At 35.5% G+C, this 27,210-nt stretch overlaps 1 protein-coding gene across 1 annotated transcript; it reads left to right on the top strand.

Moving 5' to 3' along the window:
• The first annotated feature begins 1,568 nt into the window (after window positions 1-1,568).
• Window positions 1,569-26,743, top strand: LOC127860224 (T-complex protein 1 subunit epsilon-like). The gene is made up of 11 exons (XM_052398153.1): window positions 1,569-1,781; window positions 12,371-12,596; window positions 17,491-17,689; window positions 18,169-18,361; window positions 18,555-18,704; window positions 19,595-19,714; window positions 20,914-21,099; window positions 21,820-21,957; window positions 22,891-23,071; window positions 23,528-23,646; window positions 26,309-26,743. The coding sequence occupies exons 1-11, from the start codon at window positions 1,677-1,679 to the stop codon at window positions 26,315-26,317; spliced, it is 1,626 nt and encodes a 541-aa protein (XP_052254113.1). The 5' UTR covers window positions 1,569-1,676; the 3' UTR covers window positions 26,318-26,743.
• The last annotated feature ends 467 nt before the right edge of the window (window positions 26,744-27,210 follow it).

Raw genomic sequence — 27,210 nt, 5'->3', positions numbered from 1 at the left:
AAGGTGTGGCATGGTAGGATTCGTAAAAGCAAATCGATTTCATTTGCCTTTGCGACGAGCACAATTCACAGCCAAGTAAATCGCTCATTACATAAATCGATTTCTTTGAACATGTATAAGTTATGCAAGCACCAAAACATCGGCTTCAAGCAGATCTAAAAGATAAATTTGCATTAAAAAAGAGATGGAGCCAATGCCAAGGAAGGGGCGCAAAGAATAGGAGGTGGCGCCAATGCACATTTATAGCTATTCTAAAGTGACACATTTGATATAATGGTTACTATTATGTTTACACGACTTACATTTATTTTTGTAAGTTGACTACTTGAGCACATTTGAGCTCTTGCGTTTTAAATTAGAAAAAGTAGGTTTTTGAATAATGTCTTGATGGATTTAAACGTTCGCCTTTGTAAGATAAGAACATTTTACTTGTTTTTACCAAAAAAGTTAACGGAAAAAGACCGAACTATCTTCATTTTTTTGGAGTTGATAGTGCGAAAAACTACATATATGAGCCTAATTTAGATTTCTTTACCTTGGCCTTTTGGTCAATTAAGAATTTGGATTAAGGGACACAAATCATCGTTTCAAGAAGAAGTATTATCTTATATTTATTTCGTGAATTATCATACTGTATATAACAATTGCGGTCGATGAACTTTTTTGATACTGTTGACCATTTATTTAATTGTTTTATTGAGTATAACACATTTTTGGTAGATATCGTACAGTATTTTTTATTCATGTTGGTGACTTCTTAATTGAGTTGATACGTATATTTAAAACACTACATCTTATTTATTATAGAATGTGTTTATGTCCTGTAAAGATTTGGGCCTTCGCATGTACGTTGCAAAATAAAGTAAATATAAAAATAACATTATGTAACAAATGTTCTCCATGTGATGATGTCATTTCGATACAACTGTTAATCGATACATCCTGCATTGACGCCAACTCCTATCATTAGCGCCATCTCCACAGCATTGGCTCCATCTCTTTTAGAAAAATGACAAATTATCTATTACGTCGGCAAGAAGCCAATACTTGTATGCATGCAGCATATATGTTGTACGCAATCGTTTGATGACGTTTTAATTGGGTGTAAATTTGCTCTTCACAGCGGAAAAACTCGTCGAATTTCTTTTTAAAACTCCACCAAACCACAATTCATAAAGGTTCTCACGTTTTAAAATGGGTTGAGAATTATGTTTCTGTATATTTTTAGATGAATTGATCTTCGCTTAATCGCATTACATTGCCCGATTTTTAAAATAATGCGAACGATTCTGAAAAAAACATCAACTAAACATATAAACCATAATCACCATGTAAAGTTATCCATGAAATTCCAAAACACCCAGACCTGAGCGTCACTTGGGAAGTTGCATTGGCTCATTTATTAATGCATCTAAAAAAAGATGAAGCGCCCGTGATTTCACTATCTTACACTGCGGTTCATTACATTCATGTATGTTGAGGCACGAACGACAACTCTGCTAGGAGAATGCAGTGATTTACGGCCATGATTGTGTAAGGCCGTTTTGTATTGTGACCGTTTCCACTTAAGTTTGTTATTGTTCGGAACCGAACCTTCTGGAGTAGGATTCCATGTCCAGACATATATAGTTGTATCTTGATTAATCCATTTGTTTCTAGAGACATTTTCTTTCAAAATGGATAGCAGAGGATCGCTAGCATTTGACGAATATGGGAGACCATTTATTATTATCCGTGATCAAGAAAACAAAAGAAGATTGACCGGTATTGAGGCTCATAAAGTATGTATGTCAAAAATAGGATTCGACTTGTTTGTTTATACACAAATATTGCATTATTAAAATGAGTGATTCATAAGAAGACGCATTTATTTTGAAAATGTCACAAATTACTGCCATGTAACATTTGGAACTGTTACTTGACAATTGTTTTTCTTAATTTGCATAAAAACTATTTTGACAGTTTATATATGTCCTACCGCAACCCAAATTCGACGACACCTAAATTCGACGATCTTCTATTTGTATTGATTAAATGGATGATTATTGTCTTGAAATCATTTCAAAGTAATACAGCCGAGTTTAAAATTATTATTTTGTCCTATTAAACATTTCATTATTTCTTTCATTATTTGCTAAATATTGCTTCATGTAACCGTTACATCGTCGAATTTGGGTCACACTGGGATATAGTCCAAATAATTAGACGTAAGCTACCCCGCTTACGTCTAAACGGCTACCGTCGTTTTCCTATAGCAAATTGAGTTCAACTTAAACTTCAGTTTTTCTCGTTAAATCTTTGCTAATGCATAAAATTATCATTAATTAGACATAAATGTGAGCGATTACCTCTTAAATGTATAAAAATTGTGCTTTAAACCACGTATGTACATTTTAACAAATAAACATACACAACACACGAAGTGTGTTTGTCGTTTATAGAATTACATTGAATTATCTTGAACGAAATTATTTTTTGAATAGGTTACACATAACCAATTGTTGTTGTACAACAAACCACATCACTTTTTAGCTTTCTGTACTCTTTAATTAAATGGCACCTATATGTGTGTGTTAAAACTACCAGTTGTATCACGGAGTGTATATTGTTAGGAGATGAATCGAGTATTTGACCCTTACTGTAGTAAATTCAATCTTATGCAAAAACTATTCATCTGATTTTATTGGTTTATACGTTATCTTGTTGCTTATTAATTCCTCTTTCAAAAAATATGCGTTTTAGCATATTCCCGTTGTTATTAATGGATTTATAGCGAGATAAACACAAGAAATACACATTTTATGTTTTACCACCGCGCGTTTTACCGTATTGTGGCTATCGATCTTGTACAATTAGCGTACAGCGAAGCGCCGAGGTTATACATTTTGATGTACCCACTCACGTCTTTTGTTGAATTATAGTTTCATTTCTCGGCCGATTTTGACAAATTATATATCATTAGAAAGCTTACGTTACGTAGTAAACAGATATATAAATATATATTAAGTTTTTCTTCTGATTTCGACAGCCGGCGAGTTATAACTTTAACTTTTGCAAATATCATACCGTTTTGGAGTTTTAGAATCCAGATTTACGGTTGACATGTTCGTACTTAATACCAATGTGTAGCGTTCTTCTGATTTCGACAGCCCGGCGAGTTATAACTTTAACTTTTGCAAATATCATACCGTTTTGGAGTTTTAGAATCTAGATTTACGGTTGACATGTTCGTACTTAATACCAATTTGTAGGTTCTTCTGATTTCGACAGCCCGGCGAGTTATAACTTTAACTTTTGCAAATATCATACCGTTTTGGTGTTTTAGAATCTAGATTTACGGTTGACATGTTCGTACTTAATACCAATTTGTAGCGTTTATATTTGGAGTTCAGTTTTAAAAATTACATCTTGCTTAGGAGAATAGAATTCTGTATACGATAGAAAAAAAAATGTTTAAAAACGAAAGTAATTAAGGAATGAAGGCGGAAGAAAGTAGCGCGCGTTCCTAACGCACTGAACTGATGCTACGGTCTTGGCGATTATGCTTTTGATTAGAAACCGGCCATTGAATTTCCTTTGCCATGATTATTATATTTTTTTATGGAATATATTGTAGTATTATGTTCACGAAACATATCAATAAAGCTTATTATAAATAAATTAACGATTTCAGCTCTTGTTTATAACACAGAAAGGGTGTTAAATTTATGATAAGCGTATATAGCGGACCCTCTCGATTTTATTCGGCTTTGCATGCATACTTGAAATAAAATGGGTGTCAAAAACATTCATCGTTTGCTGTTAATTATCAACGAGGGAATTATGTATAATTATATGAAATGTTATTTACCTTAAATTATCAATTTATTAAAGATTCTTGAAAATCACGGTCGGTGTTACGCGGGTCATTTCGTATTTTGACATCAGGGCATCATGTCCAACTATTCAAAATCAGATTTTTTTTCACTGGGACGATGACGACTTATATTTAGACAGGTAGACAGATAGTTTATTCAGACTTATACAACAGTACATCGTCTTCAACTCAAATATATAAATTATTTTTAGACGAATTGTTAGTTGATTACACATATAGCAGTGATGATTCTGAGAATGTTGCCATGTTTCTTATCCGTGTAATCTAGAGTCCGTGGTTTGAGCATTTTTATCGCGGTGTTCAATAAAAGATATCTCAATAATCTTGTTTATTGATAGATCTGTGGTTTTATTGCCCCTGTGTTCAGCACAAACCAATTGTCTCGTTATGATCAGATACTGTGCCGACCAATACTAAATAACACTATGGTGTCATACGCCACAGCAGGGACCTATACTTGTGATCATGGAGTCTAAGTGCAAGACTTAAACAAGTATGTTGTTTCGCTTGCGGTTGTTAAAGCCAAAACGGGGCTTCCCAGCTGGCACAGCTGCTGATATTCAGATCTGAATACTTAAACTTATTTAGACCTTATTCTTAACCGTTGCGCGTTTTACGATATCGGATTTTAGGCGGGAATACAACTCAGTGAAACTATTCAATTTCTTATACAACATTAAGCATATTAACAGTTATTGAAATTAAAGCGGGTATATACGATTTTGTCAAATATTTATGAATTTATATTAAATGTGTAAAAAACTTATTATATATGTATTTCAATATAAATTAAAATAAAAGTTAAAAAGAACATGTTTCGAAAAATGCGAAATAAGCCAGATATTTAATTCTGAAATTGAAAACGGCTGTACAGCCGAATTCGCCAGCATGTATACCATACATGTAAGATGTTAATCTAAACTTAGTGTAACGGTTTATTTGAATTCCTGCAACGATATCTATTCATACGACACACGAACACTAACTCCGATCCTAATACAAAGACGAATTATTCGGTTATTGTAGGAAAATATTTACGTCACAATCGGCTCGGGGCGCTAATTTGTCTTTGCTGCATTTTATGAAATTCGGCTTTAATGTATAATTTATCTTGCCAATTTTATGTTATTGTAACATATTTTATCAATATATTATAATTAAACACATATAAAAAAATCGTATATACCCGCTTTAACAATATCAGCGACATATTTTTAAAGACTAAACACCTTTTCAAGTATCGAATTTAACATGTCAATAAAATATATTAATACCAAAAAAGGTTTCATTTAATATTGTTCACATTTAATCTTTAAATGAAAGTGTCGCTTTAACTATTTTCAGTGTCTTATTAAGCCGCGAATCGTTTGCTAAAAACAGTTAACAAAAAGGGCTACACGTTCTAATTCTTAATGAAATACAAAAATAAGTATAACATAATTAATAACGTCCATAAACACTCACAGCAAGATCAAAGTTTTAATGGAAAACTAATGACATTCCACGTAAATTATTATTTTCGTCTAAATCGAATACTATATATAGAGAAACAATGTATTTATAACCGACCAATGAGGTAACATTATGCAACTTTCAATTTACACAGTGCTATATGGCAACAATATGGAATTTGAACAGTGGAAGTGTTTTAAGGTCTGGACTATCATTACTTGTAAGTTTGTATAAACATTTTTCTAATGCAATTAGTAAAATAATGTTTATATTTTATGTTTAATAATTTATTGCATGATTATTCTGTGCTGTTATATGAATTTGATGCCGTTAAAGCTTCCGACATGAATTCATGTCGGAACGATGCTATTGCAAAATAACGTTAAACGATATGAGGTCGATGTAAATCGACCTCATATTTATAGGAGTAACTGGGATACAAAATTTGATAACCATAGTTAATATTAATAGTAATACTTATAATGAAAGGTGTCTTGAAACAATTTACAAAGAATTTAAATCAGCATGATGTGAATTTAATACTTGGTCAAGTTGGAGTCAATATAAATTGCCGCCATAGAGAATACATGTCAAGTCTCACGGTTTCGCCGTCTCACGGTTTTTGGCATGCATTGACGGTCTCACGCTGACTTAGTAATTTCTCACGCATTTCTTCAAAAGCAAAAAAAAATAAAAAGTAATGTTTGGATTTCATAAAATGTTGTAGAATTTTACTACCGAGACTGGCGGGCTGTTTAAGTGCTTTCTAACCTAAATACCACATATAACGGAAACTGTTAAACGGTGTTAATGTATCATTATCACTACGCCTTCCGCAGTGCTTTCCACAGGATTTTTGTCAGGCGCCCCGGGGCCGATACAGGTGGTACACCCCTCCCGACGTTGACTTTTTTAATTTAACGTGTCAATTAACGCTCTGTGGTGCGTTTTAACTCCAAGAAAAACAGCGTCGAAAGACGTCATTTGGTGCGCTATGACTCTTCAAAAAATCCCCATGTCATTAAAAAATTTATATACTTTTTTATATTGTTTAATTGTTTTAAAACTTTCCCGTACTGACAGTAAAATCCTGACTCGAATGATTCTCCAATACATCCGTTTCAACCCAACTCTATTACTGCATACATACTACTATTCACGTCTTTATTTATTATCCGATAATCCTGTTTATTCCGTTTTTATAAATCACTTTCTGGTAAATATTTACGATAAAAGCTCTCAATTATTTCTTTTGAACAAACCTTTCCATTTTTCAATAGTATCAAATAAATTTTAAGTGACTATTTATAGATTTGATGAAATATTGCCTCTGAACATGCGTCAATCCTCTGACGTGTTGTGTGCTTGTCAAAACAATACACGCGACGTTGTACATGCTCAGCGATTTTCCTCCCTCTTTATAAAGTACCGGTAAACGGTACTTTCCCAATCAAGCAAAAATTTCCCAAATTCTCAATCGGCATCTAAAAAATCCCAATCGGCGTCCAAATTTTTGCTCAAAACGACCGAAAGTTTCGTCACAAAACCCAACTTTCGGCGAGCGAACAAAGAAAATCGTATAGTTGTGTGTAACCACGCACTCGATTAATTTTTGGGTTTTATTATTCAGCGCGTGAAATCAATAGAGTCGTTACTGTTTCCGGTTCTTTTGTCAGGGAGCCAGCGTACTGTTTTACGTCGGTTTGTAAACTTGCCTCTGTGGAAAGGGTGTTCAGTCTAATGAACAATCTTTGCACGAACAATCGGAACCGTCTATCACACGACACATTGACAGCACTAATGATGCTGTGCAGAGAGGGATGCCAGCAACTGATAGATGATCAAACATCAAAGATTGTTGACATTTTCAAAAAAATGAAAGACAGAGACATTGCTTAACAAGAGATTAAAACAACTTGTAATTGATTTTGTGTGTTCTTTATTATATTTTGTTATTTATTTCAACTTTATTACTTAATGGTCATTAAGGCATGCCTGCAAATGATTATTTTAATGGGTATGTTCAATTAAGTATGAACTGTATGATGTTTTCAATAAGACCCAAACTTCACGACGTGATTTTCCCAATTTAAGGATTTCACGACTCGATTTTTCCGAATTTTGAGGTTTTCGCGACTCAATTTTTCCCAATTGGACTGGTACGGGTACTTTTCCCAATTGGACAAGGAAAATCGCTGATGCTGCATAATTTTCGCGCTTTTTTTAATTGAGAAAAAGATTCTATGCAAAATAAATTTGCACTACTAATTTGAAGCAAGAATATTTTAACGTTGCGGTAACATTTACATTCGGAAGTGTGTTTCGTATTAAAAACGCGTTAACGTTGACATACGGGAAAGGGTATCGGATGACAAATTTAATTATTCCCATTTGAGATTTTAATAAATATTAACAGTTGTGTTATGAATTTTTGACGGAATTATGCATGAAATTCACGAGGATTACGGCCGGTTGCCATCATCAGTATTCTAAGTATCGATTATCGGACGAAAAATTTACCAGTGTGCGTAATTAATTCAACGAATTTTTTTTAATGCATTACGTGTCGAATAAATGCCAGCAAAACGTTATAAATGGACATGATGAAAAATACATGTACTGGAACTAAATTGTTATCGCATAATTGTAACCGGGAGTTATGTGCACAACTTACTCGCTATAAGTAATTATTTCTTTACCTCTTTCAGTTAATTTCTTGTATTAATTACAAGAGTCATAGGTAACACTTGTTTACAGTAAAAAGGTGTGATGATGATGCCCGAAACGTCTTAAATGTACATTTTTATTACGTAAATGGTACAAATTCTTGCTAATCAAGCTGCGATAAACTTTTACATCGTGCCCGACGTCAATAAAAAATAATGGTCGATAGTTAACCCCGCCCTCATAAGCATTCGTGTAACCGATTGGACGATGAACATAACAGTTTGACGACTGGAAAGTTACCTAATACATCCTTGTCAGCTTTTAAATGACTGTGTAATTTGGCTAGAATAATCTATACGCGCGTCATGCTATTCTCTTATCAGTGGATTATCCATTACCCCATGTGGTGTTTATGGCGATTACTTGTGAAAGTAGGTACCGTGTGCTCTTTTAAAACAGGGAATATTGATACACTGATAGAGAAACCTTTGTGTTTTTTTACAATCTCCACTTTCTTTCACTGAAAAACACACAGGTCGGAAAATTTCAAGCGCCCCGGGGACTCAGATTTTGAAATTCAAGCGCCCCGGCAAGGGGCGCTTAAATGGCCTGGGGAAAACTTTGGCCTTCGGTGACTATGTAAACAAAAACAAAATCGGCTGCCAAATGTCAGCAAGTGGCTCACCGGCTAAGAAAATATCTTCAAGCAAAAAAGGGCTCATTTCAGACAAAAAGTCTTAATTTTGCTCAGGAAATAGCCCCATAACGCACCACAGACAATCTAGGATCCAAGAATTTTCAGGGGGGCATGCCTAGATCTGGTCTCACTCTCAGCCACTTAAGACCCTTGACAGGTATGCATAGACAGGGGACAAAAATATTTCTAAACTGCTCTCGTCCTGCAGGACGACTGCATTAAAAATTTTACTCGTCCTGCAAACACATGCACTCCTCCTTCAAATATGTGTGAAATAAAGATTGCAAAGGGCTGATATGACTAATAAAGTTTTCTATACCACGGCTAAAATGCTGCTTACTCAGCTATTTATGCCAGCTGATAACAAAAGAAATGTTAAACAGTGACATAAGTTACTTATTTATGAGGAACACAAAATAAATAAATGAAGACAAATATTTTGCTAACTTCATCTTGTATAATTTTCAAAACTAAACATGTTACAGAAAAAGGACTGAAATAATCAAAAATTAAACTTTACTTGATTAATAAGGCTTAATTATTTAAACTATTTATATTTTGGACAGTTCGCGAACGTTTGGTCTTATCATACACGGACTGCTTTGTTTTCCTTTTTTCTAATGCTCGCGTGCTTTCTGTTTCGGATGTTTGAACATCAACCCGCCCCCTTTAAAGAATGCTCGTATGTCAGACATTTTCAGACGAAATTCAGACTGGTTTAAAACCGTACTTCGCGGTTCAATAATTCTTTAAAAATCATTACTTACAGTAAATGCGATGGGATGGTTCTCTGTCGACATGGACGCGCAAAGTTTATTCCAAAAAGCCAATAATTACTCGATACACAGTCTCGCATAACAACGCGCACCTGCTGTATGAAATTTACAATTACATTTTCCGGTTTATTCGTGTTCTACTTTCGGAATAGATATGCTTTAAGAAAAAAATGATTTTATTTAATGAAAAAGAGTCTAACTGGTCAGAAAATACATTTTAATATCAGCTTTTTTTCACTCGTCCTGTAGGACGAGCGCTTTAGGGAAATTCACTCGTCCTTTCAAGATTTCATTCGTCAATACGAGCGGACGAGTGGAATTTTTGTCCCCTGATAGAGTCTTGATGATTTTTGCTTTGGCAGAATCTTGGCGTCAATAGTCCACTCTATCTTTTGAATAGCGAGAGTTCCGACACGAATTTCGGCACATCACTCCTGAATGAAAGTACAAACATATTTGTGACTATTATGAAAGAACGTTTCCTAAATAGTATATATTGAGCAAAATATATCGAAATTTATAGGGCTGTCACAAATACCCTAGGTGACCAATACGATACGTATCACGAATACAGGGTGGCGAATACAAATATTTATTAGCGCATATGAATTTCAATGAACAAAAGTAATACTGGCAACTTGACATGACATTATAATTAGTATGAAACTATGAGTATTTGTAAAATTTTGATTTATTGAGTATCATGGCATACTGAAAATATGAAATATAACACTTTGAAATCACAAAACACTGACTAGAACTGCTTAAACTTTGAACACAGTTTTGAAAACATGACTAGTACCAATAAAATACTTGAGTAGAACAATTAGTTGACACATTACAGGGCCCTCAATCTATCAAATCTGCCGCCGAATTTCGGCGGCAGTCCCCCACCTAAAAAGTATACTTTTTTCCCCTTTTGGGGGGAAAAATTCCTCTAAAAAAAAAATTTTTTTTTTTTTTATAGAAAGATGTGTCTCATGATTATTATATCTCAATTCTATTTCAATTTAATATTTTCAAACATACTAAATTATGAAAAATTCAATGAATATAGTGCAAACATGTACAAATGAAATAATGTGAGAGTAAGTAAAAAATTCCTCCAAAAAGGGAAAGGCCGTGAAAATTCCCCCTCCTAAGGGCTGCGGACCCCTTCCCCCAAAGTAGTCTGAGGGCCCTGCATTAGTGACAATACCCATTCACATTTTTTTAATGAGCATTTTCCATATACATGTAGGTGATGTAGATATTTCAATGTCGCCTATCTGACATATGCTCATTTGATATATTGAATAAAAACAGTGTGACAATAGAAAAAGTATTGAACAAGAAATAGTTTTCATTACCCCATAAATACTGACCACAACTCAAATATTCAACTGATGCACGCTATTTTTGTTGATAATCTCACTGTGTAACATAGTGGGTGGGATAAACGCTATGAAAAACGCCGGAATAAGAACAACATTTAAAATAGAGGGGTTTATTGTATGAACCTTCATTTGTAAGGTAAGATGAGATGATTAAACTTTCAGACTCAAAACCACGTTGTTTGTATTCGTCAAATATTCGGTTCGGGAGGTGGCGAATAACAAATACGATCCATCCACAGCCGTATTTGAGTTATTCGAATGTTCGAATGTATCGTTACAGCCCTAGAAATTACCTGTTAATAAACTATATTTCGAGTTTGTTTCATCCAATATAAATCCTTGTATAGTAAAGGTTCATGTTATCTCCCTTGGTGAATGTGAGCTCGACATTGAAAATCGCTATCGAACTGGAGGTTAAATTCAGCTATGTTTGTAACTGAGTTTGAACAAAAAAATTTAGTGTGCAAAATGCGCAAAACAGTAAGAAATGAAATTGGAAATAATAAGAAGAAGAAGCAAAAAAATAATTATTACTGTTATGACTCAAAATATAAGAATTGATAGTAACGAAATACCGCAAAAGAAATAGGTAAGAAATAGCTATGGTACGAAATAGCAACAACAACAACAATCCCAAAATGGTTGCCTTTAGAAAAAGATCGTTCTATGTCTATGATTTCGATTGAAATACAGGTATTTTTTGTGATCTAAGTTATATTTCATTCTCATTGTCACGCGGAACACGCAGATATACATATGTATCAGGCTGTTAGAAACTTTCTTTGTTCAATGTATCATTAATTCATGAATACATACAAGATTTATAGTTGAAAAGTGGCATTTATTAAAGGCATTAGGAAACACATGTTATTTATTTCATTCAGGGATGTATACAAACATGTGCGTTTGTATATGTCACTGGTTCATTTAACATTTTCATTCGAAAAAGACGATCTCAGGCGTTCAATATGAATGTGACGTAATTGCGCAAATCTGATGCACGCTAGTCGTAAACATCTGGAAAGTTTAATTTCAGTTTAGAGCTGTCATGATCAGTTACATTTTCGTATTTTGCATTCGATTTAAATGTTTTCCAAAAAAATATAATAATAAATGCAAATGTCAACACAATAGCTGTGTATTTTAAGAATACAGTTTGCATGAATTTTTCACGAAAATAACATTTAAAATGTATAATCCAAGTTTTAAGCTGTGATTAAAAGTTTCAACAAGTTGAAAACACCCGATGTGCCCATTGTAAGAGAATCGCTGTGAGAAATGCTTTTTTTAAGTCATGCGCCATGCCACTCTGCCCTTCTAGATTAATTAAACACTAAATATGAAAGTGTTTATGTTCGAAGACACCTTTCTTGATCTTGTGCACGACACCTTTCATGTCCTATAATTCACACATTCTGGAGTTATTCACTCCTTAGCTGAACCTTTGGTGACAAATTGAAGCACAGTATGATATTAGTCAATTCGGTTACAGAGCGCTGATAAGTATTTGTGTTTTTATTTACAGTCACATATAATGGCAGCAAAAACAGTTGCCAATCTGTTGAAGACATCTTTGGGACCCAAGGGATTAGACAAGCTACTCGTGTCTCCTGATGGGGATATCACGATCACAAACGATGGCGCTACGATTCTTAAACAAATGGACGTTGAACACCAGATTGCCAAACTCATGGTCCAGCTTTCGCAGTCACAAGACGATGAAATCGGAGATGGCACCACTGGTGTTGTAGGTATGCATCATTACATAGGGGCTGTACTTTGGTGCTTCCGATAAGAGCCTTTGGTGTCTTCAAATCCCTTGTTGATGTTTATGCAGGGGACATACATGTAGAGCAGTTGAAGTCTCTGTCCGGCATTCCCTATATGATGTTTGTTTCCTAATTGCTTTCAGATGTTTACCTGATTGTTATTTCCCGGGTAGAGTGGCATAAAGCAGCAGTGTATTTTTTTTTCATCCAAACTCGGGCAGGTGAATTCCTAATGGAAAAAAGTCTATGACTTTCCCAAATGCCTACATTAACAAATTCCCAATTGAAGGTTTTTTAAGGTTTAGAATGTGTGTTGTTATGCCCCCTTCGAAGAAGAGGGGGTATATTGCTTTGCTCATGTCGGTCGGTCGGTCGGTCTGTCCGTTCACCAGGTGGTTGTCAGACGATAACTCAAGAACACTTGGGCCTAGGATCATGAAACTTCATAGGTAGATTGATCATGACTGGCAGATGACCCCTATTGATTTTGAGGTCACTAGGTCAAAGGTCAAGGTCACGGTGACCAGAAATAGTAAAATACTTTTTGAATGATAACTCAAGAACGCATACGCCTAGGATCATGAAACTTCATGGGTAGATTGATCATGACTTGCAGATGACACCCTATTGATTTTGAGGTCACTAGGTCAAAGGTCAAGGTCACGGTGACCGGAAATAGTAAAATGGTTTCCGGATGATAACTCAAGAATGCATACGCCTAGGATCATGAAACTTCATGGGTAGATTGATCATGACTCGCAGATGACCCCTATTGATTTTGAGGTCACTAGGTCAAAGGTCAAGGTCACGGTGACCCGAAATAGTAAAATGGTTTTCGGATGATAACTCAAGAACGCATACGCCTAGGATCATGAAACTTCATAGGTAGATTGATCATGACTTGCAGATGACTCCTATTGATTTTGAGGTCACAAGGTCAAAGGTCAAGGTCACGGTGACCCGAAATAGTAAAATGCTTTTCGGATGATAACTTAAGAACGCTTTTGCCTAGGAACATGACACTTCTTAGGTACATTGATCGTGACCTGCAGATGACACCTATTGATTTTCAGGTACTACTACTACTACTACTACTACTACTGCTACTACTACTACTACTACTACTACTACTACTACACCACCACCACCGTTCACAGTGACAAAAAACGTATTCACACAATGGCTGCTACTACAACTTATAGCCCATATAGGGGGGCATGCATGTTTTACAAACAGCCCTTGTTTATTTTATCTGAACGTTTAGTTCATCTCTCATCTAGCTCTATAAGTTGAACCATAGTAACTATAATATAATTGAAAACACCTTTTAGTTTTATTCTCAATTTTGAAGCATTTGTATGCAAAACAATAGTTATACCAGGGGTTTTTCTGCCTATTTTGGGAAAAGGAGTCTGACCAAATTGGGAATTTTTATCGACAAAATTGCCCATTTTGGGAATTTTTGTTTCGTGAAACGGCTCATTTTGGAAAAAAAATTAATCATGCTTAAATAAGTCTGTGCTTTAACACTTTTCTTTATATAAACACATGCAAAACAAACACTGCCCAAACACAAGTTACAGCAACATTTTTTTGGCCGACATAAAATAGAGCCATGGGTATTTCATTTCATACTTTAATGTATTAAATGACGATCGAACTACAACTTTTTTACAAGGCTATGAGCATTCAGTTGCCGATTTTGTGATTGACGGCCCTGGCATTACTTCTGTTGCTGTTACATTTTGCTGCGTATCGTCCGAGCCTGTCTGTTCAGGGTTACTTGCGGCAGTAATTTCGGGAGATTCTGAGCGTTTCGAAAACATCGATGATATCGTTACACATCCTTTAGCGTCTATTTTTCGTGTTTTTTAATGTAATATTTACTAGTTTGCGAAGCCATGATTGAAAATAAGCGTCCACAGATTTGGACTAGAATGTGTTTTGTGTGGCTCTATATACTTGTTATAATGCGGAACAGTTCGAACCTTATCGCTGTCAATGTTGGCAGATGCATCCGGCAAATACACCTGCTAAAATCTGAGTCGCTTAAGGCTTAATTACGTCGCGGATGAAGGGAAGTCACTCTTTCGATATAAATTATGTTTACTTTTTACGATTTTGAAAGAATTTTTTTTTTTTGGAATTGGGAAATATGTAATCAAAATTCGATTGGGAAAGGGTCCGTTTGCTTTGGGAATGCCTCCGTTGTCCGGAGGCGCAGACAGTGCAAAAACCCCTGTATACCATCACTATTTTCCCAATGACGTATTAAATTAACCATAAAATCTGACCTTATGAAGTGTTTATTTGCAAGACACCTTCCATGCTCTTGTGTAAGACACCTTTCATGCCCAATAAATTAATTCATACATTCCGGATGCTTTTTAGCTCTACTGGCCATAGGCCAGAAGAGCTTCTGGGATGGCATGGTTTCTGTCTGTCTGTGTGTGCGTTAGACTTTTTCTTGTTTATCCGATAAAGTCCACACTTTTCATCCGATTCTTTTCAAACTTGTTCAGTGTGTTGATATTAATGAGGACTCGAACCCTATTGAAAATGGGTTACATCAGAGTAAAATGTCCAGAATTATCTCCCCTTTAATTTGAGAAAATTGTGAAATGGGGCTTGTTTACACAATAAAGTCCACAGTTTTCATCCAATCATTTCCCGACTTGCCCAGTGTCTTTATCTGAATGATGAGTCAAACCCTATTGAAAATGAGCAATATCAGAGTTATAAGTCCAGAATTATCTCCCCTTGAATTTGAGAAAAAAAAAGAAAATCTTTAACATTTTGCCATAACTTTTGCAATATTGAACAGAGCTCCAGATAAGGGTTGTATTTTCGTAATTACGAATTATTTTCTAGTCCGTTACGTATTTATTTTAAAATCTTGTCGTACCATTCAGAATTACAAAATCAAGTTACGAATATTATTTTTACATCGGTTCGTATCGATTTTTATTGAGTTCTTTTCGCGTATTAAAGATCTTTGAGGTGCTTTTATAGAATGGTTATCGGGTTTGTTTAACAAAGCGCATTTTTTCGAATAAAAGCGGCGTATACAGTCTATCTGTCAAAAAATAATGGCGGCGCCCATAGAACGTCCTAAAAAACTGCAAAGCGTCCAAAAACACGCGTTTAACATATTGTGCACAAAGTGAGCCAAAGTTAAATGTTTAAAAAGACATTATAAAAAAGATCATATACGATGTTGTATGTTCAGTTGCCGACACAGTCAGAAAAGTTAAAAAAAACGCGACACTACGGGTCCAAACACAAAAAAACATTAAACGAGTGGAAGGGACAAGTCCCAGGACTAATCGTTGAAAAGATTGAAGGAAGACCCGTTTTAATTGTGAAATATGTAAAAATTCATCTAAGGCATGCAATCTAAGCACAGTTTGGGCATATGAAGCTATTTGAAAAATAAAATTGTATAATACTGAAAAGACACTGTTGAACTCTCATAAATAAAGTTGCTAGTATGTTTATTTTGATTTTTTTGCATGAAAATAACCATTATTATTTATTTTTTAGGTCATTTAGAAAAAATAAGTTAGAATTATTTTCCAAAACATAGTAGTAACGTTAAGAATAAAATTTCAGAGTTAAGAATTCTTTTTGAAAATCTGGTAGTAATTTAAGAATTTCACAAAACCTTATCTGGAGCTCTGTTGAAGATAGCAACTTCATATTTGGCATGCATGTGTATCTCATGGAGCTGCACATTTTGAGTGAAAGAGTCAAGGTCATTCTTCAAGGTCAAAGGTAAAAAAAACAAAAACAAAGCGGCGCAGAAGGGGACATAGTGTTTCCGACAAACACATTTCTTGTTTGTTTACATATAAAGTTCTATCCTTTTGAAACTTCAACGGATGTTTTATATCATGAAGGGCCAGAACCCCATTGAGAGTGAAGAAAATTTGTCCAACTTATTGTTGAAAAGGAGCCATTTGAAGTTTAAATTTTATATTTCTTGTTTATGCGATGAATTTCCCATTTTGGGTCTGTTTGTTTAAAACTTACACAGATTGTTCATACTATCAAGGGCTTGAGCCCTATTGATTCCAGCCAGTAGAGCCATTCAGGCCCTCATTGACCTCTTGTAATGCAAAGTTATGGCCCTTGGACTTATATTTTCTCAAGAATAACAGTTTTTGGAGACTTTTCAATTAATATGCTTGCAGAAATTGTCCTGATTTTTTTTACTTACAGATCAAATTGGAGTTTCCATCTAGTAAATTGATTTTTGGCGAAGTTACAAGCCTTGAACTGTGACATTTTGTTTGGAATATCATTTTTCCAAACGCGTGTCCTATAAACACCTGCCTGACTTTTGATGTGTGAGTTAACCTGCTCTACTTACAGGTCAAGTTTGAGTTTTGTTCAGGTCTATTGATTCCTTAATAACATACACAGTTATTTTTTTTTTTTAAGAAATAACAATTATTTAATGTGTATTAGATTTTTTGAATGCATTAAAATGTTTTTGAAATGCGTGAACCTTGTTGCTAGTTTGAATGTATTTTGTGGTTTTCAAAATCTTGAAACTTAGTAGCTATTTTGAATACATTTACTTAGATGTTTTTTAAATGCTTTAACCCCTGTAGCTCCGACAGGAATGTGGGGCCAGTCGGGTCCCTTTAAACACAGGCATTTGATTTTCATGAATAGGCCATCTCATCCCTGGGGTTGGAAAAGTGAAAAGTGATTGGCATGTGTAATACCTAATCTATGCTGAGTTTGAATCTTAGAAGGACCTTGTTACCACTATAGAAGCCACATTTATGACTCAATATTAATGAAATATTTGTTTGCTGAAAAATTATTTTCTTTTCCATTTTAACTCGAACCATTTCTACACTTGCAGTTTTGGCTGGTGCTCTGATGGAACACGCAGAACAGATGCTCGACAGAGGAATCCACCCAATCAGAATCACCGACGGCTACGAAATGGCCGCCAAAGTTGCCGTGGAGCATCTGGATACAATTGCCGAGACCTTCGAGATCGACCCAAAAAACAAGGAGCCGCTCATACGTCTGGCCATGACTACACTCGGTTCAAAGATGTAAGGCTAAAGCACTGCTGCAAATTATGATTAATTAGTTGAGAAAGCTCAATTAGTTTTGCGAAAATATCCAGATGTTTTATTCTGGCTACAAGGTAACTGCGTTTAAATAAAGAAGGAATTTCGGATTCCATCTTTCAAAATTCAAAGGATAATTTGGAATGTCTCTAAAAGTACTTTCTTAAATGTTCTTTTATTATAGTCCATAGAAAACAAGTAAGCATCCAGAATTATGTTATTTTTTGTCATTGGTTCAGGGAGTTTTATAAGGCTTTGGGGAAGGGACCTCCAAACGAGGGTTATACAAATGTCAAAAACAAATTTGGAAATAAAAAAGTTGGTAAAACCGATAGGAAGAAGGAAATTTATAGTGGTAAGTTCCCTTTTAGAGGAAAATAACACTCTTTTAAACAAATTTTCTAAGGGTATGTGGCTACAGATATAGAATTTAAAAAGCTCTGCATTGGACGTATTTCCAGCATAAACCGTTGCCACATGCACATGGCTAAGATCGCGGTGGATGCTATCATGGCAGTTGCAGACTTCCAGAGACGAGATGTTGACTTTGAGCTCATCAAGGTGGAGGGAAAGGTCGGAGGGAAATTGGAAGATACGATGCTGGTTAAAGGGGTCATTGTTGATAAAGACTTTAGCCACCCACAGATGCCCAAGGTAAGACTTTTTTTGTTAATCTTTAGAATTACACAGGAAAATAAATCCTTAAATAATTAATAAACCAGTAAATATAATTCGGAAATGAGAAATGTTATTGTTTAGCTGTGTACAGTCTTAACGTATCAGAAGAAATTTTATTATTCAGTTTATTTATTTGCCATTTATTTATTTTGTATTTATATGTTTTCAGGAAGTGAAGGATGCACGTATAGCCATTCTCACATGCCCTTTCGAGCCACCCAAACCAAAAACCAAGCACAACATGGAGGTGAAGTCTGTTGAGGATTACAAGAAACTCAGAGAATATGAACTGCACAAGTTCCAAGAAATGGTTCAACAGGTAAACCCTTGAACACTCTGATACTGGTTTGTAGTTTCTAAGTGAATCAAATTAAATTTCCGACCTTTCCAAATATATTCAAGTTTTCAATAGGTTCAAACTTTCATTTCCATCCCTTAGATAGAAACTGATGAACAGCAAGCAGCATAACCTGAACAGAATGCGAGTTACTTGCAGGCTGTCTGGTTTTATACTGGTTCCATATTTCCAACTTTTAGTTCATGTCTTTCTGTTCTGTTTAAATCAGATGGCAATTCTTTGTTGCACAGTTGCAAAGAGTGAGAAAAAACCGATGGGCAATTCAAGGTAAATGTAAGGGAAATATGCAAATTTTTCAGGGGAATGAGATAGAATTGTGACTCAAAAAAATTATTGAGCTGTGTTCTGGGAAAACATGGCTTAATCCATTTGCGCGAAGTGGCGTCTCAGATTTGGGGATGACACTTCCGCTTTTATGGTGTTTTTTTTATGCCCCCTTTCGAAGAAAAGGGGGCATATAGTGATCGGACTGTCTGTCGTCCGTCTTTCCGTCACACTTTGCTTTTAGGTTTTGAAAAATGCTCATAACTTCTATGTCCCTTGAGATATAACCTTCATATTTGGTATGCATGTGTATATGGACAAGGCCTTTCCATACGCACACAATTTTTTACCCCTGTGACCTTGATCTTGAACTTAGGGTCCGTGTTAAGGTTTCGAACTCTGCGTTTAGGTTTCGAAAAAAGCTCATAACTTCTATCAAGCGTTTATAGGGGGCATCAGTCATCCCATGGAGACAGCTCTTGTTATGTCTAAAGAAAGTGTTGTCCCTGTTTGGACTGCTCAGGCTAATCTGGGACAACACTTAACGCACACGCATTTAGCCCAATTGAATCTTCCTGTCTCCTCAGGTAAAGGATTGTGGCGCAAACCTGGCCATCTGCCAGTGGGGTTTTGACGATGAGGCAAATCACCTGTTGCTACAGAAGAAGTTGCCTGCCGTGCGTTGGGTCGGTGGTCCAGAAATTGAGGTGGGTGGTTGTGTCAGTTTGCTTATTTTGCTTATTTACATTCTAACAGGGCCGTTTACCGGACCCGTTCAAAGAAGGAAAAAAAAACGCTGATGTTGAAACAATGAAGTGTTTTTTTGTTGTTGGATATCTGTTTTTACAACCTGGTTGGTTATGTATGAACAATAAGACTAATTAGACATCATAATTTGTTTGAAATTCATTGTTAGTCCCCTTAAAGTTTGATTGACGGCCATATTGGGAATATTTAAGTGTTTTTTTGTGTGAGACAAAAATTATTGTTGCCACAGTTGCAGATATAGGGGAATATATCTAGAGCAAATTAGTAGGTCGCTGTGCCCTGGTCCTTTTTGCTTCCCTCTTTCTGCCCTCTGGACTGGTCAATACAAGGAGTGTGGAAATCTTATGTAATTTAATAAACTTGAGCAAACATTTAACAACAAATGAAAATTCTATGCTGAAAAACCTTGATCGAAAGTTTTGCTCTCAAAAATTCATTGGATTAAACAAATTATTAGAAAATGTCACATAATGGTTCCACTTTCATCAATGACCCTTTTTTCCACACATCCTGTACATTTTGTGATCTTAAATCTTTCCCTACAGAAACAAGTCAAAAATAAAATCTCTATATTTTAATGTCTCCAAAAGTACATTACGGTTACAGACATAATTGATAACCAAAACCAACATCCGGTCATAATGTAGAAGTACTTAGGCTTGGTGTTCTTGCTACCCAAAAAATGATTCTGGTATGGGAGTTCTGTTTTTATAACCCTGGATCGAATGATCGGTGGCGTATTGTTTTTAGCCTGTCTGTCTGTCATTGTATGTGTGTGTCTGTCTGTCTGTCCCAAAACTTTAACCTTTGCAATATTGAAGATAGCAACTTGATATTTGACATGCATGTGTATCTCTTGGAGCTGCACATTTTGAGTGGTGAAAGGTCAAGGTCATCCTTCAAGGTCAAAGGTAAAAAAAACAAATCCAAGGGAAGTAATAAGCTTTAAAGGGAGATAATTTCTATTTTATATCATTTGGCAGGTACAGATCATTTTCACCAGGAAAGTAATATTTTTTAAAGGGGTATAATAGAAATGAAAAATTTCATTCAAAGTGGCGCAGTAGGGGGCATTGTGTTTCTGACAAACACATCTCTTGTTTTCTTGTAAAACGGCTCTTTGTGTTCATTTTTTCAGTTGATTGCTATAGCAACAGGTGGTAGAATCGTACCAAGGTTTGAGGAGTTAACAGCGGAGAAACTTGGTAAGGCAGGCATAGTGAGGGAGCTTTCCTTTGGAACCACAAAGGAACGAATGTTGGTGATCGAAGACTGCCAGAACTCACGAGCTGTAACCATCTTCATTAGGGGAGGAAACAAAATGGTGAGCCAAAATCTGGTGTCTGGAATTTTCCTAGTACGGTATCTAAGAAGCAATTTTTTAGTTCTCTAAATAAAATGTCAGAAACTTGTGATGTTGTTTTTGCACTTAAATATAACAGTTATATTTTGGGTTATTTTAAGACCAAACATGTAAATAAACCTAAAGCGGCTTTTCCTGATTATGAATATATATATTGAGGTGAGTTGATAAACGAGCCTGGTTGTGTGAAAACTCACTAGTAGCTGTGCATTAAGTGTCGTCACAGTGCAGTCTGCATAGGCTAATCAGGAATGACACTCAGCCTAGACTGGTAAGGAAAGACCTTCTTTAAACAAAAGAAAAAAGTCCATTAAAGCAGATTTTTTGTTTAAAGGAAGTCTCTTCTTAATGAAGAATTGAAGCTGAAAGTGAACTGCACAGTCTAATCTGTGACGACACTTTAGGCACATGCAGTAAGCCCCGTTTAACCATTTCCCACTTAGAAGTAAAGTGAAAATGGCTATGTGCAAACATCATAAAACCAGAACAGCCTGTAACTCGCAGTCTGTTCAGGTTTAATGCTGTTTGGTGCTCATCAGTATCTAAGGGTTGGACATGAAAGCCTTTAAAGTTTAAATTTAGTAAGAAAGTTATTTAATTAAATTTATTTTCTAAGGGACTTCAAATGTGTGAAAATACGTATCTAAGTGGTAAAGGGTTAAATATGTTCGTTATCTACAGATTGTTGAGGAGGCCAAGAGAAGTATACACGACGCCCTGTGTGTGATCAGGAACATCGTGAAGGACGAGCGCGTGGTGTATGGGGGCGGGGCGCCCGAGATCTCGTGCTCACTGGCAGTGGCTAGAGCTGCTAACAAGGTAAAAGTCAGAGATCAAACTCTTCATTGGTAAATAACACAAGAAGAATAATGAAGTGGGTTTGTTTATATTTGTTAATGGTTTCCCCATATGATATTTAAAAAAATGTTATTTACTGGATTAAATTCATGACATTTGAAAAGGCTGTGTTTAAATTGTGTATTGATAAAAAGACTTGTGCAAGTTTAACACACATGTGAAAGGGTATTAATTTAACATTGGCTTGAATGTATGAAGAAATTTAAGAAGCACTTAATAATATAAATTTAAAAATGCAGTAAAACATGTTTTATTTTCCCAATTTTATGGTATACCACGCTATTTTTTCCAATCCAAAAGGCACAAACTGTAAAATATTAAGCAAATAAATCAATGCTAGTTAAGTTTAAATTAGGAACTTTTTCTGAAGTAATAATATACAGTGTTTTTGTTTTTGTTCATATTCAGGGCCGATATACGTGGGGCATTCCCAATTGAAGGTTTCCCAAATTGTTTTTTTTAGTTCATCTCCCATTCAGATCTATAAAGGGAACATTTGTAAATATTATATTGATAACACTGTTATTCTCAATTTTGAAGCATTTCTTATCAAAACAACAGCAACAATAATTTCCGAATGTAAGTCAATACATCACAATTTTTCCCAATCCAAATGGACTCTGGTCGGTGTGAGTGTTCTCATGCAAACAATGCACTGTTGGTAAGGAATCTCGGTAATTACAAGGCCCTGATATTATTGATATAATCTTTAACAAAGGGAAAAAAACTATAAAAAATGAACACATTTGTGAAACCTTGACAACATGCCCTTAAGCACTGACTTGATGATAAGTCTTTGAAAGTATGAAAAAAATTGCATTCAATGTATAGCTCAAGAACCATATATCAAAAATGATGTCTTCATCTAAACTTTGCTTGTATGTCATGCTTCAGATTTCCACCTTGGAGCAGTACGCCATGAGAGCGTTCTCCTCTGCCTTGGAGAGTATACCACTGGCCCTGGCTGAGAACAGCGGGCTGTCTCCCATCCACACGCTGGCCGAGGTGAAGTCAAGGCAGACCATGGAGAACAACCCACGCCTCGGCATCGACTGTCTCTCTAAAGGCACTAATGGTGCGTGCTAAAAATGGTGTAATGTATTTGTAAAATATTAGTACTGATTTAAAGTATATTCTAATTTGTTTGATTTAAACTTTTAAAGTCACAAGAGTTTTATTTCTCCCCCTTTGCACTTATTTACTTTCTTTCAGTGCCCAAAATAGCTGTACCAATTGTCTGATCTACAAAAAAGTCAAGAGTTTTGGTTGAAACTTTGAGGGGGAGGGATGGGGGTATTTTATTCCTCAAATGAGTCACCAAAGTCACATCACTGCAGTCTTTATAAAATTGCATGTTTTGCGTTCCTGACTCGCAAAATTATGATTTGAATAGCAAGTGCATGAAAATGTGGGCCTGGCAGACGGGCAAAAGTTTGTTACTTTTTAACTTATGCCTTTTTCTGTCCCCCAATATTTGATTTGGACCGGCAAAGCCATCTGTTTGTTCTTATTGCAGTTTAACGTTTTTCAGACATGAAGGAACAGAATGTGCTTGAGACGCTGTCTTCCAAGAGGGCCCAGATCATGTTGGCAGTACAGCTGTGTAAGATGATCCTGAAGATTGATGACATCCGAGCCAACTCTGACCAAGTGAGTGATGCATCACATGTGCAGCTCTCTGAGAACTGGGTTAATCCCTTTCCCACTTAGAAGCAAAGTGAAAATGGCTATGTTCAAACAGCATAAAACCAGAACAGCCTGCGAGTGCGAGTAAATGGCAGTCTGTTCAGATTTTATGCTGTTTGCTTGCGTATCAGTATCTTAGGGTTGGAAATGAAGCCTTAAAAACTTGAATCTAGTAAGAAAGGTCTTTGATTAAACTACAAATTAGTTGTAAATATGCATCTAAGTGGTAAAGGGTTCATGCATGCATGTAAATAGAGAATATTATGTGAGTTTTGGATAAAGATCAAGTTTATCATGGGAGGCTTAGAACCGATGGTTTGTGCAGAGCATGATTAACTTGATCTTTATCCAAAACTCAAATAATATTCTATTTATCCTATTATTTCCTCACAATTTTCCATTAATAACTGTCAAATATGGCATTTTTTGACGATTAAGTTTTTTGCCGTAGTTGACAAAAACAGATTCTCCAATTTTTGGAAAACCCCAAATCTGATCTAAAAATAGCGATAGTATAAAGCTCATGTTTATACCATCGTTGTTATACTATCGATTTTCATCTGGTAATAGGATAAAATGTCATGCCAGAGTAGCCTAAGCGGACAGGGACGATACTTTCCACTTAAACTAGATTTTTGCTGAGATGAGAGTTTCTCTTAATGAAAGATACAAAACAATGGAAAGTGTCTACCCAGACTAGCTCATGCCGACTGCACATGTTAATCTGGTACGACACGTAACGCTCATGCATTAAACCCCCTTTTCACTGAGCGAGACTCGATTATACTGGGATGAAAGGAGTAATATTTAAAATATAATTACTAATACTGTTACAGAAAATAACTTTACGGTGGGTTGCCAAAACAGGCAACTATCTTTTAGTAGTTTGGTCGCCCAGCAAAGTGGTAACGATCCCAGTACCATATTCATATCATGTGTATCTAATACTGTATCTAAGGTAATTTAAGAACAGTATAGCCAGGGCGTGTTTACTAGGTTGGGTAAAGGGTCTTTCATTTTGGGGAACAAATATCTACAAAATTTAAAAAGGGCAAGACATTTCCCAAAGTAAGCTTGTAACTTTGGAGAAATTGAATCATTTAAAAGAAATTCTCTTAGGGGAGGGGCCCTTGCTAAAGAAGAAAAAAGCCCTTATAGCTGAAACAGCACACTTTCAATTCATGATGTCATATTATGAGCCTAAATTAAATCATTTCCTAAGCCTGAATAAAACAAAATAATGAAATTAAATATTTTTTCACAGTTGCCAATTTTTATACGATTATTAATTGGAGGTATTGTTTCCAGGGGTGATAAAACTGGGATAATGTGAGTGAAGTATAAAATATAATTATTTTCAGACTATGTGCGTGAAATATAAAATATAATTATACTCTAACCATGTTAGTAGAATATAAAATATATTTATAGTCAGGCGATGTGAGGGAATAATAACATTTAATTATTCTATTTACGAAGTGATCGAATAATAACATGATTATACTCGGACCACAGGGGTTTTCAGCCTTATATAACAGAGGCCTATTAAAGGCCCCTTCCCAATTGAAAATTTCTTTAAAATCAGGCAGTTTTCCCAAAAATCCAAACTTACACCAGCTTTTTCATTTCCCAAAGCAGTAATGTTAGCGAGAATTCTTCCCAAAATGAGCAATTTCTTCTCAAAATCCATAGGCTAGGGCCTTTTTCCAATGAAGCGAGGAAAACCCCTGGACCATGTGAGTAAAATAAAAATTATTATACCACTGCATATCAAGTTTGAGAGGAGGTATATTATAGTCACTGCTGGCTTGTGAGTCTGTCCCCACAAAATATCAGGATTTAAATAGCCCTAGTTCAAGATTAATGTAATGAATAAATTGCAACTTCAAATAATGTCATCCCCATGAAGGTTAGATCTGTAAGATTGTTGTTTCATGCCAAATAAAACACACATGTCCGAGTTTTTTATGCCCCCTTTCGAAGAAAAGGCAGTATATAGTTTTCACACTGTCCGTCTGTCTGTCTGTCACACTTTTCGTGTCCGCTCTCTATTTCAAATACTTTTCATCCGATCTTTACCAAACTTGGTCAGAAGTTGTATCTAGACAATATCTAGGTCAAGTTCGAATATGGGTCATGCTGGGTCAAAAACTAGGTCACAGGGTCACTTAGTGCATTTCAAGGATTTAGCATGGTAAAATGCTCATAACTTCTATCAAAGCGTTTATAGGGGGCATGTGTCATCCTATAGTGACAGCTCTTGTTCTTCAGTATAGCTGACAAAGTGATGGGTGTTAATAGTCATGTTTCTGGAGAAGCTATGATATTGATATAGTATTCCCCTTGTATATTAATATAGTATGGTTTTCATTAATTTGTCACAATACATACTTACTTAAAACACTCTTCCAGCTTTGATTCAGCCATACGCCTTTTGTTCTATTTTTTAGTGCAATATATCGCCACTGAATTTTTCTGTTGTTCCGAAGTTGAGCGATCCAGGCCCAGCGTCCCCCTCTTGTTCTGTGATAATACTCACGATTGGACATAGATTGTGGAACCGTCTCCAGATATTAAAGTGAATTAAAACATATTTCTGATGAATTGTTGCTGTTGCTTTTTTCAGGCCATGTGATCCAAAGGGCCACCCATCCAAGTGTTGAATTTCAGAGGAACTTGAATACAATCCATCCAACAAGAGCTGTGGTCCATAGTTATGACGTCGCAGAATTATTACTCCCTCCATAATTGATGACGTCACGGAATTATTACTTCCAATGTCACTTTATGACCTTAATGCTCTAAAATGAACAAGTATATTTCATAGTTAATTTAAATTGTTTGACTAACCTTGGTAAAGGCATTCGTCACTTCAGCGGGTGTGGTACCATGTAAGTCGAATATGTAACAATGATTTTAACACTTCTGTGCTCATAGATTATACAGAGCTTTGTGTTCAACATTTTGATATGTTGATGTGCTTTTATTTTGAAGGAATGAGCTATTTCTGATTTGTAGGTTTATTTATAATTTTGTGAATAAAAAATCTCGCTAACGATCATTTGCTTCTCTTGTTGTCAATTAAAAGGTAAAACTGACAAATTTTGAAATCCTAAAATCATGTTTAATTGTGTATGGAATCAAGCGTCAGTGCATGCATAATAACGCAAGAAAACAGGTGCGAGATAACGAGATCATCCGAAGTCTTGCATTGATGCTTCCAAACTGCTTATCTAAATATGTTTGGAATGATGTAGTATGACCAGTTTGTAATGACATTAATTATATTTCCTAACTGGATTGTTTTTTATATTCCCATTACCATTGCTAACGGGTAGTCTATAGGTCGGTCCGTCTGTCCCGAAAATTTCATCCGATCTTCACCAAACTTGGTCAGAAGTTGTATCTACATGAAAATGATGTCTAGGTCAAGTTTGAATATGGGTCACGGGGTCAAAAACTAGGTCATGGGATCACTAAGTGCATTTTTAACCGAAAGTTTGTCCGGACTATAACTATGTCACTTAT

The sequence above is a fragment of the Dreissena polymorpha genome, chromosome 15 (assembly GCF_020536995.1).
Source record: "Dreissena polymorpha isolate Duluth1 chromosome 15, UMN_Dpol_1.0, whole genome shotgun sequence".
NCBI classification, from domain to species: domain Eukaryota; kingdom Metazoa; phylum Mollusca; class Bivalvia; order Myida; family Dreissenidae; genus Dreissena; species Dreissena polymorpha.
This window is presented reverse-complemented; position numbering and strand designations above follow the sequence as displayed.